The 12289-nt window shown below is 49.4% G+C and overlaps 1 protein-coding gene across 5 annotated transcripts in view; it reads left to right on the top strand.

The window, feature by feature from the left end:
* The first annotated feature begins 4014 nt into the window (after positions 1-4014).
* INSC (INSC spindle orientation adaptor protein) overlaps positions 4015-12289 on the top strand; it is a 132349-nt gene continuing 124074 nt past the window's right edge. For 2 of the 5 annotated variants that reach the window (XM_077964851.1, XM_001092074.5), the window contains exon 1: positions 4017-4257. In XM_077964851.1, the coding sequence (XP_077820977.1) occupies positions 4162-4257 (96 nt within the window). In that variant the 5' untranslated portion in view covers positions 4017-4161. Of the gene's footprint in view, positions 4258-6623; positions 6741-12289 lie in introns of those variants that run through there. The other 3 variants (XM_077964852.1, XM_077964849.1, XM_015114805.3) reach the window with 3 other exon arrangements.

Genomic DNA, 12289 nt, shown 5'->3' with positions numbered 1-12289 from the left:
ATTTTCTGATTCAATCGTTATGGGGTGAGACCTGAGAATTTGCATGTTGTTATAAGATCCCAGGTGTTGTCAAGATAACTGGTCTAGGACTACTCTTTGAAAACCACCACCGCAGAGAGTTGCATATTTGCATCACCATTTGTCCTTTGGCATCCTGTCTTAGGGCAGGGCATGATGTAGGGGAAAGACAAAGGGGCAGGACTCTTGGGTTCTTATTTTCACTAATTTACTCTGTGGCTGCATTTCTGAAGACAGTTTTGATTGTGAGTAAGGGAATTTAGCTTGTTACTCTAAGACACACATGGACTTTGTTGGAAGGATACTAGGGAATCTCTCTAATTTCAAGGAACAGATTATAGTTAAGGTTTGGGAAGGGCAAAGCAGCCTTGGAATTTATTTTCTGCTGTCCAGGGCACTCTGGTCAGATAGTTCAAATTCTAAATGCTAATGAGAAGTAATCTATTTGGCTTACAAGGGACAAGACTTTCCCACCCTCCCCCACTTAGCCAATAAACCTCAACAGGTATTTGGTGGAGCAGACATACACAGCACTGCGTCAAGTAAACAGACAGGGCTGCTCCCCAGCTCCCACCAACCTGAACTGAGCAGCTTACTACAGAGGCCATGACTGGGATTCTTCCCCTGCCTGGGCCTCAGTTTTCTTATCTGTACTACGAGGGGTTTGGGTTAGAACTTCATCACCAAAGTTGGCCTGCATCATAATTGCTTGGGATACTAGAAAATAGAGACCCACAATGTCCCAAGGTGTACTGCTAAATGACCAACAACAGACTTTCCAAAACAAAACAAAACATCCCAATTTATAGTGTTTGCTTAATTTCTGTAGTGTAAATAAATACTCCTACTTTGGGCAAGTTCAAGCTAACAATGTGAAGTCACTGAACTTCACTTTGGGGAAGAGAGGTACATGTGGGCGCCAGCACACCACCCACCTACTGACTCAGAACCACTGATGGAGGCCTTGGACTCTGCATTTTGCCCCCCTTCAGGTGATGCTAGTGGATCATAAAATTTCAGAACCCCTGCATCCAGAGATCTCTGAGGGCTTTGCTGTCCCTTCTGTCTCTCCATTCTAATTATATTACAGGTTCTCACACTGGCTCTGGGAGTTGGGGAACATTTTCCTTCTTGAAAGAATTGCAGAGCAAGACCTAGAGAGATAAATGAGCCATTGCCCAAGTGAGCTAATGATGCATCTGCACCAGACTGTCTGGTACTTTTTCTCCTTGTCCTCTGTGAGGGCCCTATCTCTCCATCCTAGGGGCAGGGCAGCATCTCGATGTGCACGTCTCAGAGGGATACTGGAGGTTGCAGCTGTGGGTACTGGGACCCATGCCCATTGCCCATCTCTAAGGGTGGGGCTGGATTTCAGCTGCTATCACTATGACCTTTTGATCTCTTATCTCCATCCCTGGAACTGAGAGCCTGCCTGGTCATCGCTATTTTTGTGCAGGTTCCTCATCTTGATAACTTCTCTGTGCAGGTAGAGGACAGAGTGGAGGATGCCGTTTTTTGTCCTGAGGTGCACTGGGGCAGAGAGAGACATGACAGAGCCATGAAAGACCCACCAACAGATGGCAGGGGTGACACAGAAGTCGGGAAGAGGAAAGTTAGGCAAGGAAATGTACAAACTGCTGAAAAGGTTAAAAATTCCTTTTTCTTTTCTTTTCTTTTCTTTTTTTTTTTTTTTTTTTTTTGAGACAGGGTCCCACTCAATTGCCAAGGGTGGAGTGCAGTGGTGTGATCATAGCTCACTGTAACTTTGACCTTCTGGGCTCAAGCAGTCCTCCTCCTAGCCTCCTGCCTCAGCCTCCTGAGTAGCTGGGACCACGGGTGCACATCACTTCTCCTGGCTGATTTTTTATTTTTTGCAAAGATGAGGTCTAGCTTTGTTGTTTAGGCTGGTCTTGAACTTTTAGCTTCCACTTATCCTCCCACCTCAGCCTCCCAAAATGGTACTGGGATTACAGGTGTCAGTCACTGCTCCTGGCCCAGGATTGTACATTGTTTCTTTAAGGAGCTTTCAGAAGAAATCATTTTTATGCTGTAGTTAGGTTGGAAATTTAGTTTTGAACTGGGATGGTCCCTGATTCTCTTCTTCTAGGGAGTAGCGGTTCTCAAAGCATGCTCTCCAGATCAGTAATATCAACATCACCTGGGAACGTTTTAGAACTGCAAACTCTTCAACTCAGAATATCTCCCCCTCTTAGAGCTATTGCCTGAATCACCACGATTCCTTATTCATTTGTGGAGATTAAGCACTCCTCCCTCAAAAAACTCTTTTCCAATGCTGATGCCCCATGGGACTGCCATGATGGGCTATTTTCTCTGACTACAGGGTGGATGAGCTTGTGATAAGAGAAACAACTGAGGAATTCTGGGTTGGGGATGGGGGAAACTACAAGAGACAATAGAGACTACTCTGGCTATAACAGGCCTTCTTAGGCACTTTCTATTGTGGCTGCTTAGAAGGAGGCCTGAGGCCAGCACACCTCCTGCCCCTTGGAGATATCTAGCGTAACATGGAAACTTCAAGCAGTGGATAAGCTCCTGGTGGACTGAACTCTTTGGATCTCTCCTGCATGTCTGTCCTCTCAACTCTCTGGACTCAGGACTTCACTGCCTGTCCCACAAGGAACAGGACTTTTCTGCCCTCCCCTATGTGGCCAATAAGCCACAACAAGTATGTGGTGGAACAGACACAGGAGAGGGTGGAATGGACTGGCTCCAACCCTTGTCTCCTCTCATTCCACCAGGGTTTTGCCATCTTCCTACAGTATAACTTCAACTCCCTCGGGCAACACATGCTCTGTTCTACCCGATGCTTGGGCTCCTGTGACAGGCCTTGTCCCAAGGGCCCTGTTTATATTCATCTGGGCCTGAAGGACAGGATCCAAGCATTGGAGGCTGGTCAGTGCTCAGAGCCTCTGAGGTGCTCCCTCCTTGGAAGTGTGATCCCTTCAGAAGAGTGTAGCTGAGGCTTCTTTCAATGACTATCTAGGGGATACGGGGGAAACAATTTGGAGCTGCGGCTGGGGGTTGACTATGAACCTGGCAGACTGGAGTGTAAACCTGAAGTCTTTCGTCCATTTAGGTCTGAACTTGTCCTTCCAAAAGTGATGTGTGAAGCTGGTGGATCTGGGATAGGCCATTTGGAGAGGAGAAGAATGTGGAGTCAGGCTGGAGGGGACCTTTGCCTGATACAGCTCTGGACCAGTCCTGAGGCACCTACTTTGGTTTAGGTGAAATAAGCTATTTGTGGGTACACCTCTGAGCATGTTCTACCTGTGTGTCTTTCTCTGCATCCATAAGCGTTCCCATGTGTATCTGTGTAGAGTCTCCATCTCACCAGCTGTGAGGCCACAGACAGGTGATTTAAACCACCTGGCCCCCCTTTTCTGTGTCTGTATTATGGGGATAATAATAACTTTTATAAAAGCTTACTATGGCAGCAAAATGAAACAATACACACAAGCTTCTTAGCACAGTTCCTGGTGCTCATGTGTTAGGCTATTATTATCAATGCCTTGGGTAATTTACTTAACCTCCCTGGGCCTCAGTTTCTTCATGTGTAAAATAGGGATAATACCAGAACCTAGTACTATTCTAAGGATTAGAGCAATTGATACCTATGAAGTTCTCATATATGCAATAAATGTTAATGAGTAGAATGTATATTATCTTTGCATATGGCTGTGTCTGGATGAGAATATCCGAGTTTGTAAATGTCTCTGAGCATGTCTTGCTGCTGGTGTGTGTATATACACATGTATATGTGTGTTTAAGTGTGTTTATATGGCCAGACAGGCCCAGTCTCTCTGGTGGAGTTTGCTGTTGGCCCAGGTCTGGACTCCCTGAGCCAACTAGGGCCGGCGCCGGGGATGGAATTTCCATTAAGAATTAAGCAGGACAGCCCAGCATTGAGAAGTCAGGCAGGCAGAGGGGAGGGGGTCGAGGGGGAGGAAGCTTCAACTCTGAGCTCCCTTGGGTGGCCTCAGTACTGAACTGCCTTGGACAAGCTTTGCCTTGAGTCACAGGCCTTCTCAGGGCCATGGCCCAGAAGGATGGGCAAAGGGGGAGAAGCTGTTTACAGGGGCCTCTATAAGGACACTTGGAGTTGCTGCAGCCAAGGCTGGAGCCATGAGGCGGCCCCCCAGCAATGGAGAGGCGGCCAGCAAAGGTCCAGGTGGCTGGGGTCTATGGGGAGTCCAGGAGTCCAGGAGGCTGTGCTGTGCCGTACGTATCTGGGAACGTGGATGTGAGTGTGTGTGTGTGTGTGTGTGTGTGTGTGTGTGTATTGGGAGGGTGGGGGCATTTATGCCAAGTGCCTCCAGGGAACATCTAACAAACCAAGTCTGTTCCTCTCTTACCCTGAAACCCAGACACAGAGTTTGGGCCTGGAAAAAAAGATCTTTGAGGCTCTTTTGCTAACATCGATCTGTTTATGATCTAAGCCTCATTCTATTTCTAGCGTATAATAAAATATCTTAGTTTTCCAGGTGCTTTACATCCTTGACCTCACTTCATACTTTCAACAACCTCATGAGCTGGGCAGAGATTATTATGTTCCCCAATGTACATATGGGAAAACTGACGCTCAGAGAGGTTAAGTGATTTGTCCAAGGATTCATCACTAGAAAGTGGTAGAGGCAGGATGCAAAACCAGGTTTCTCTGAGGAAGAAGTGGAGACCGACCTTCCTTCCTTCCTTCCTTCCTTCCTTCCTTCCTTCCTTCCTTCCTTCCTTCCTTCCTTCCTTCCTTCCTTCCTCCCTCCCTTCCTTCCTTCCTTCCTTCTTCCATTCCTCCCTCCCTCCCTACCTCTTTCTTTCTTCCTTCCTTCCTCCTCTCCTCTCCTCTCCTCTCCTCTCCTCTCCTCTCCTCTCCTCTCCTCTCCTCTCCTCATCTCCTCTCCTTTCCTTTCCTTTCCCTCACTCTGTTGCCAGGCTGCAGTGCAGTGGCGCAATCTTGGCTCACTGCGACCTCCAACACCGTGGTTCAACTGATTCTCCTGCCTCAGCCTCCTGAGTAGCTGGGATTACAGGCACACGCCACCACACCCAGCTAATTTTTGTATTATTAATAAGATGGGGTTTTACCATGAGGGACTCAAGCTCCGGACCTCATGATCCACCTGCCTTGGCCTCCCAAAGTGCTGGGATTACAGGCATGAGCCACCACTCCTGACTGAGACTATTCTTATCATTACCACCTGCCTTACCAGAAACAGACTCAGAGAGAAGATTCTGCAAACTCTGCCCATTTGAGTAAGACTGTGGTTTCAGTGGTAATGCCCAGCCAGGTGGCACCAAGCCCTGTCCCCAGCCCTAGACAGCACTTGTTGAGACAGGAACCGAGGCCCCTCTCAGGGAACTTGGGGAGTAGAATCAGGCTGTTCTGGATGACTGCAGGGTAGAGTCGAAGCTGGCTTGTCTGAGAGGAATGGCTTGGCCATCTTCTGAGCCCTGGGTCCCTAGAGAGCTGAGGAAGAGAGTTAATGTCAGAGAGCTACTGTGTGTTTGAAGCCAGGGAGCAGCAGTCAGCTTCAGCCGGAGCCTGAAAAAAGAAATAGAGATTATTAGCATCAAGGAAGAGAAAGCTGCAGTGGGACCTTGGCGTGGTCATTTTGTCATGGGGACGGAGTCGAACTCCTTCTCCCTGAATACATATTGTGAGCAAATTGACATAGTTTGCATGTGAGAGATTTAGGTTAGATGTCAAGGAGAACTTTCTGCCAATAAGAGAGTTCAAGCTTTCGAACAGGGCTCAAGGGAGACCAGGGGGCTGCCTTTGCTTGAGGACCTCCAATAGGTCGAGATTCTCTGGGCTCTGGGGGACTCATAGCAAGATGGGGCGGGAGCGGGGGGTTGTATGAAATGACCTGGAAGCTTTCCTCCAGGTCAATAATGCCACATTCCAGAGTTTTTGGGTGGGAATCAAGTTCTTCTAGATTTAGCTATTTCACAGAGCCGAGGACGGGGGTCGGGGTGGGGTCTGATCTTATGTGACGAAGTTAGAAGGAGTTTCTGCAACAACCCCTGGTCATTTCTGGCAGGTCCAGGATGTGGAGGGTGACTTAGGTGTGTGTGACCAAGGTTCCAGAGGGGAGCACCTGCGGTTAATAAACCGTCTCATTCTAGGTGTTTGGGACCGATCAAAGCCGGGCTGCTTCCTCCTTCCGAGCAAGTGAACTGTACCCAAATCCCTCCTTGTTTTGTTTCAGCTCCAAGGGAAACGATTGCGGCACATTCCCTTCCCCTCTCCAGATGTTGGCATGCGGGGCACCTTGCGGGCGACCCCGCCCGGACGGCTCCGCGGCTCCCGGGCAATCACCCTGGTGCCTGCCTCCTGGCCCGGGGTAGCCCGGTCTCTAATTAGGCCTGACCGCGTCCCCATTCCAGCGATCCCGCAGATGGGAGGGAGCGCCATGTTTCCCCCGCCAGGGGCACCGAAATAGCCTCGCAGTCCCGCGGAGACTGCAGGCAGCCGGGGCTGACGCGGGACCAAGGCTTGGCAGGGAGCGCGCTGCTGTGGAAGGTCCTTGGGAGGCTGCGGCCGCCTGGGAGAGGGCGGGTGGGGGAGAGCAGGGCGGGGGGCGGGGGCCAGGGGCGGCCCCTCAGGCTGGGCCGGCAGAGCGGCCACTTCGCGCGCGGCCTCTGGAGCTCCAGCTGCGCCCTGCCACCACTGGCCGCACGCACCACCCGCCTTTCTCGCACGCTAAGTAAGTAGACAGCTCCCCTAGCTGGACTCAGGGGCTGGTGATGCCTCTGCCAGCCTAGTTGGGAACAGTGCAGATTTGTGACTAATTGGATAGTAGGTGTAAGTGTGTCAGTGGGAGTGCTTGTGAAGGGGAGCTTGTGCCAGTGTGAGGGAGTGTGTCTGGGTGGGATGTCCACATGTGGAATTTTCTAGCATGTGCCCTAGGGTGTGAGTGTGGGTGAACGAGTGTTTCAGAGTGTGTGTGGTGGCCTGGAGTGGGCCACAGGTGTCTGTCTGTGTGGCACCTGCTGCCCTGGGTGGACTGTGTCTGTACCTGTGGAAACGCCTGTGTGTGTGTGGCAGGAAGGCCTCCAGGTGAGCTGAGCCAGTCTGCATGTGGATGAGTGGATGTGCCAGAGTGAACCCAGGAAGGCAGAAGCTGGGGCTAGGGAGTGTTATCTGAACTCAGGCTTTCTAAGGTGACCTGACTTGTCCCCAGCTGGGGTGTTTTCTCTGTGGGTCATTCGGCTTTGGTTTCTCAGGGCTTGGAGCAGGGCAGAAGCTCAGCCCTCACACAACACTGGAGTGAATGTGACTCTGACTGACCCAATCTGGCTAGACCAGGGTCAGGGAGGCAGCTTGCGGGACCCCACTCTTAAACCAGGAGAAGAGACAGGAAGTCAGGGGATGAATAGACAGGATGGCCATGGCCACCCACAAACACTCGCAGTGCACCCACGCTCACATGCTCAGCATACACGCATTCCTGTCCATTGCACCAGTCTTGCGCATACTCTTCTTAGGATAGCCACGTAACCATTCACATACTTTCAACATGTATACCTGTGGACAGCGACATGTATGCAACATGCACCCGCTTTGTTCAATGAATATGCGCAAATGTATCCCTGGTGTGGCCCCACCCTCAGCCTCTAGCCTCCTCCAACTTTTGCCCCTTTTAACCTATATTTTGTACCTCTGACAATGGGTCTAAGAAACTGGCCTCAGTGGGGAATATTTTAAGTCAGGGACTTTGGCTGCAGGCGTCAGGGCAGACGGTGATATGGTGCCTTTGAGGGGTTCCGTTTAATCTGAAACTGAGACTGTCCATGGAGCTCAGCCAGAGAGCATCTTGTCCCTTAAGCTCTGGGACTTAGAAGCAGTGTTTGCCCTTTTAGAAGTGAAAACTTCCAAACACTGCCTTTGGAAGGCAAGCCAGGTCAGGCTGGGATCTGAGACAGAGCTCTGCATATGTAATTTGCTCCATGCTGTAGTTTATACTCTGGATTACACCTGCTGCAGAGAAGCAGCGACCCTTCTGGGCTGGGTCCCAGGGCAACCATTTGGCAGGGAGGACAGTGAACTGAGCTAGGCTGATTCCTTTTTTTCTTTGGTTTCATTCAACCCTACTTCGAGTCTCCCTCCCACAGGCTGGTGGGGGGATGGCATTTGCTCTCTCCTCTCCTTTCTTCCAGTAGTTATCTTTTTTTCTGGACAGAAACTCCTCCATGACCTCCTCGCCGCGGTGTCCACTGGGCACACACCATACAGCGCTTGGAAGAGTAGGTGCCCTAAAATACCAGCTGAGTGGTGGTGTTATTCTTCTTAGCAGAGTTTCTAGAGCTGTCCTATCATGGCTATTCCCTTCTGAATACTTTATTGAGGTACTCAGACTAAATGTGCTCCTTCAGTTGGGAAGTTAGAAAGACGGTATTGAGTTTCTCTCTCTCTCTCTCTCCCTCTCTCCCTCCCTCCCTCCTTCCCTCTTTCCTTTCGTTTCCTTTCGTTTCCTTTCCTTCCCCTTCCCCTTCCCCTTCCCCTTCTCCCTTCCCTTCCCTTCCCTTCCCTTCCCTTCCCTTCCTTTCCTTTCCTTTCCTTTCCATTGACTGAGTCTCACTCTATTGCCCAGGTTGGAGTGCAGTGGCATGATCTCAGCTCATTGCAACCTCCACCTCCTGAATTCAAGTGATTCTCCTGCCTCAGCCTCCTAAGTAGCTGGGATTACAGGCGCCTGCCACCACGCCTGGCTAATTTTTGTATTTTTAGTAGAGATGCGGTTTCTCCATGTTGGCCAGGCTGGTCTCGAATTCCTGACCTCAAGTTGTCTGCCTGCCTAGGCCTCCCAAAGTGCTGGGATAACAGGTGTGAGGCACCACGCCCGGCCTGAGTTTCTTCTGTCTTAATGCCTATGGTTTGGTCTAAGGGGTGACTAAGCTGTCACCCACCAACTCCTCTAATATGCAGGAGAGCAAGTTGGGTTCAACTGCTTTCTGAGGGGAATGCTGGGATCTATGTTTTCTTTGGCCTGATCCTACACCTGACCCTTGGGAGTGGTTAAAAAAGGGCAGGCTGTGGTCAGTCCAGCAGAATAAAGGTGGCGGGGAAGGAATTATTTTCCCGTTGTGCTTCCCTTTTCACTCTGGTTGCTGGGAAGCTCTTAGTCCATCATATTGTTCTGTTGTAATAACTATGTTAGTTGGAACCATTGCTTTGACTTCTAATTTCTGCTTTAAAAACTTTATAGAATAGACATTTTTAATTGTAAACTTCCACTTCCTTTGCTGAAGGAAATCAGAACAAATAAATGAAAAATCAGCAATTAAGCATTCTATTGGTCTCTGGGAATGGGAACCACACTGAATTTTCTTGGGACATCCTCAATTTCAAATATATCATCTGGTTTTCAAACCATATGTCTCAATTTGGTTTCTGTACCTTTGGACTCTAATTGGTGACGATGTCTTGGAGGTTTTTTTCCTGGTAGCTCTGGGACATAATGCCTATCTCTGTGCTGGCTCAGACAAGGGGGATACTTGAGAATGAATTGGGCCATTGATAAACACCCCCTGCTCCGAGTGTTTCAGCTGCTAGCTCTTCCCTGTCTCAAAAGCTCAAGTGTCTGGGTGCCTGAAGGAGTTTGACCCTTGCCCTAAGCTTGGCCCTGGCCCCACAGCCACCCCTTCCTCATGTGACCCTGCCCAACTCAGGGCTCTGCTGGGAGGTCTGTGTCTCTTGGATCTGAGCCCTCCCCCAGTATGGACCACAACATCTCTGATCAGGGATGGCCCTTGTAGAACTGGAGCTTGGGATGAGAGCTTGGACTTAAGAGTGTGGAGGAGCACATGAAGGGCTTTACTGCCTCCTTGCGTGGGTCTGTGAGGCCATGGGCCAGTGCTCAGCACTTTATCCTTCCTCATATGGTGTCTCTAGTCTGCTAAGTGGTCAGGGAGTCATTTGTCACCTCTTACCTGCAGAGGTGCACCTCATCTGAATGCAGGGCAGGGTTCTAGCCACGTTGCAAAGTTGTTGAAACTTCTAATTCACTCCAAGACAGATTATTTTATGCTGCCTAAGGCCATTCATGTTTGGAAAGGAGAAAGCCTGAGGGTAAAACTTAGCAACAAAGAATGATTAGAATAACTCAAATGGTGGGCTTTCAGGCATTGCATTGGGGTTCTGCTTCTCAGTAGGTGTTACGTCAACCCAAGCCGGTAGCCATTGCCTGCCTTCAAGATGCATCCTCCCAGAAGCATTTGATCACAAGGTAGGAAAGAGGAAATCCCCTGTGGCCTGGTACTGAGTAATGTGCTGGTCGCCTGGTATGGGTGAAGTGTTTGTTCCCTCCCAGATAAATGTCATCTTAAAAAGGTAAGACTAGGACTGGAGCACATCTCTGCTGAATTTTCACACTGTTTAGACTCTGGTTGGCCCCTGGGCTTTAAGCTTAACCAAGTGAAAACAGACTTAAAAGCCAGCAAGAGCATTGTGTGGGATGGTTAGGACTTCTGGGCAGGAAAGGCAACTCATAGTAACTCACGTTTATTTATTATAGACTACTGTCCAGCTTCCTTTTTAGGCTCTTTCCATCTTTTGATTCATGAAACCTCTACACCAACCCTATGACATAGTTAAGACGATTTTAAATTTAACGAAACTGAAACACAGCAAGGCTAAACAACTAACCCAAGGTCAGAGCTAGCAAAGATTGCTTTCCAGATCTGTCTAACTCCAGAGTGTGTAGTGAATGTCCACTGACCACGAGAGATGCCAGCAACTCCCTCATTTCAAAGACTTTCAAAGCAGGAAAAACTACTCCTTTGGGCAAATTGGGGAATGAGGCTAAGGGCTTGACTTCTCCGTCTGTCTCCAGGACCTGAACATGATCAGCATCATTGGCCTTTCCAGCCTCAACTGGAGACTATTGCTGTGTGAGAAGCAGGGATTGAAGGGGTGGGAAAGGCCTCCTGGGCTGTGCGGGGATCTCTCCCCTTGCCTTTCAACCCCCCACCAGCATGGAGTGGGCAGTGTTGAACTTCTGTGCCTTCACTTTTTCCTGGAGCAACCTCTGTCCTGGGAACCAAGCCTCTGGCCAGACTCTGCCATCTGACTGGCCTGATCTCCCCTCCCCCAGCTCCAGGGTATCCTCAGCGCCAAACTCTGGGGGAGTCCTGGATGCTTTGAGGATGTCTCAGGGCAGATTAGACTCTGTTTGGTGTGATGCAGTGTCTGTAGGCATCAGCAGTTTGGCTGGGTAGTTGTGTATAGTGTTCACTTTCTGCTGGAGAAATGAAGGTTTTGTCTTACAAACCAAATATTCTGGGTTTGGAAACCATGTGAAATGTGGCCTGTGGTTGGAGGGTGTAAACTGTGTTTTGGGTCTGTGTGTGGTGCTGGATTTAAAGACACTGTTGAGGGACAGAACAATCGGCTCAGGCCATCTCACTTCTTTTGATGGAGGGTCAGAGGTGAGCAGTACATACTGGGAATGTGTGGGAAAGAGAGCATGGGCTTTGCAGCCAGATGGATCTGACTTGGAGCCTCAGTTTCCTCATCTGTAAAATGGGGTTCCTCGTAAGGTAATGTGGTGCTAGAACTGGAAAGTCTATTTGAAATTCAGTGTCTGGCATAGAATAGGCAAACCGTAAAGTGCAATATCCTTCTTTCCTATGCCACCCACTTTCTGTGAAAGAACACTGGACTGATTGGCACAAGATCTGGATTCCAGCTCTGACTCAGCCTTGGGCACACTGTATTATCTTGGGTTAAGTCACTTACCGTCTCTGAGCCTCCCTTTCCTGGTGCATAAAATGAGAGAACTCATTTCTCTCACTTCTCTGCATTTTCTGAGGATAATGAAAGAGTAAAGTTAAGGGTTCTCTTGGAAGATCCAGAAAGTACAACCAAAACGGATTCATTTATTCATGCCTCAGTATTAATTGAGATCTTTTGCTGTGCCAGGGTCTGTGCAAGGTGCTGGGGGTAGAGGTAAGTTGGAATATCCTGGGCTTCAGGTAGCAATCAGACCATATGGCAAGACAGACTTGTAAACAAATAAAGGCCTGTCTGTGGGGCGTGATCAAAGCAGGTACTGGAGGCTCTAATGTAGCAGCAAGGAAGTGTTGTCTCCAACTGGGGCAGTCAGAGAGGCCTTCCCAAAAGTGTAAGTACTTGGTGTGGATCTTGAAAGATAACAGGAAGTTGCCAGGAAGAGGAGGACATTGTAGGTAGAGAGACCAGCATGTGCGAAGGCATACAAGTGTTGCCTACTGTGGTAAGTTTGGGGAACTTTAA

This window comes from Macaca mulatta, chromosome 14, assembly GCF_049350105.2.
Source record: "Macaca mulatta isolate MMU2019108-1 chromosome 14, T2T-MMU8v2.0, whole genome shotgun sequence".
Classification (NCBI taxonomy): Eukaryota; Metazoa; Chordata; class Mammalia; order Primates; family Cercopithecidae; genus Macaca; species Macaca mulatta.
The sequence above is the reverse complement of the archived record's forward strand: the minus strand, read 5'-3'. Positions and strand labels throughout refer to the sequence as shown.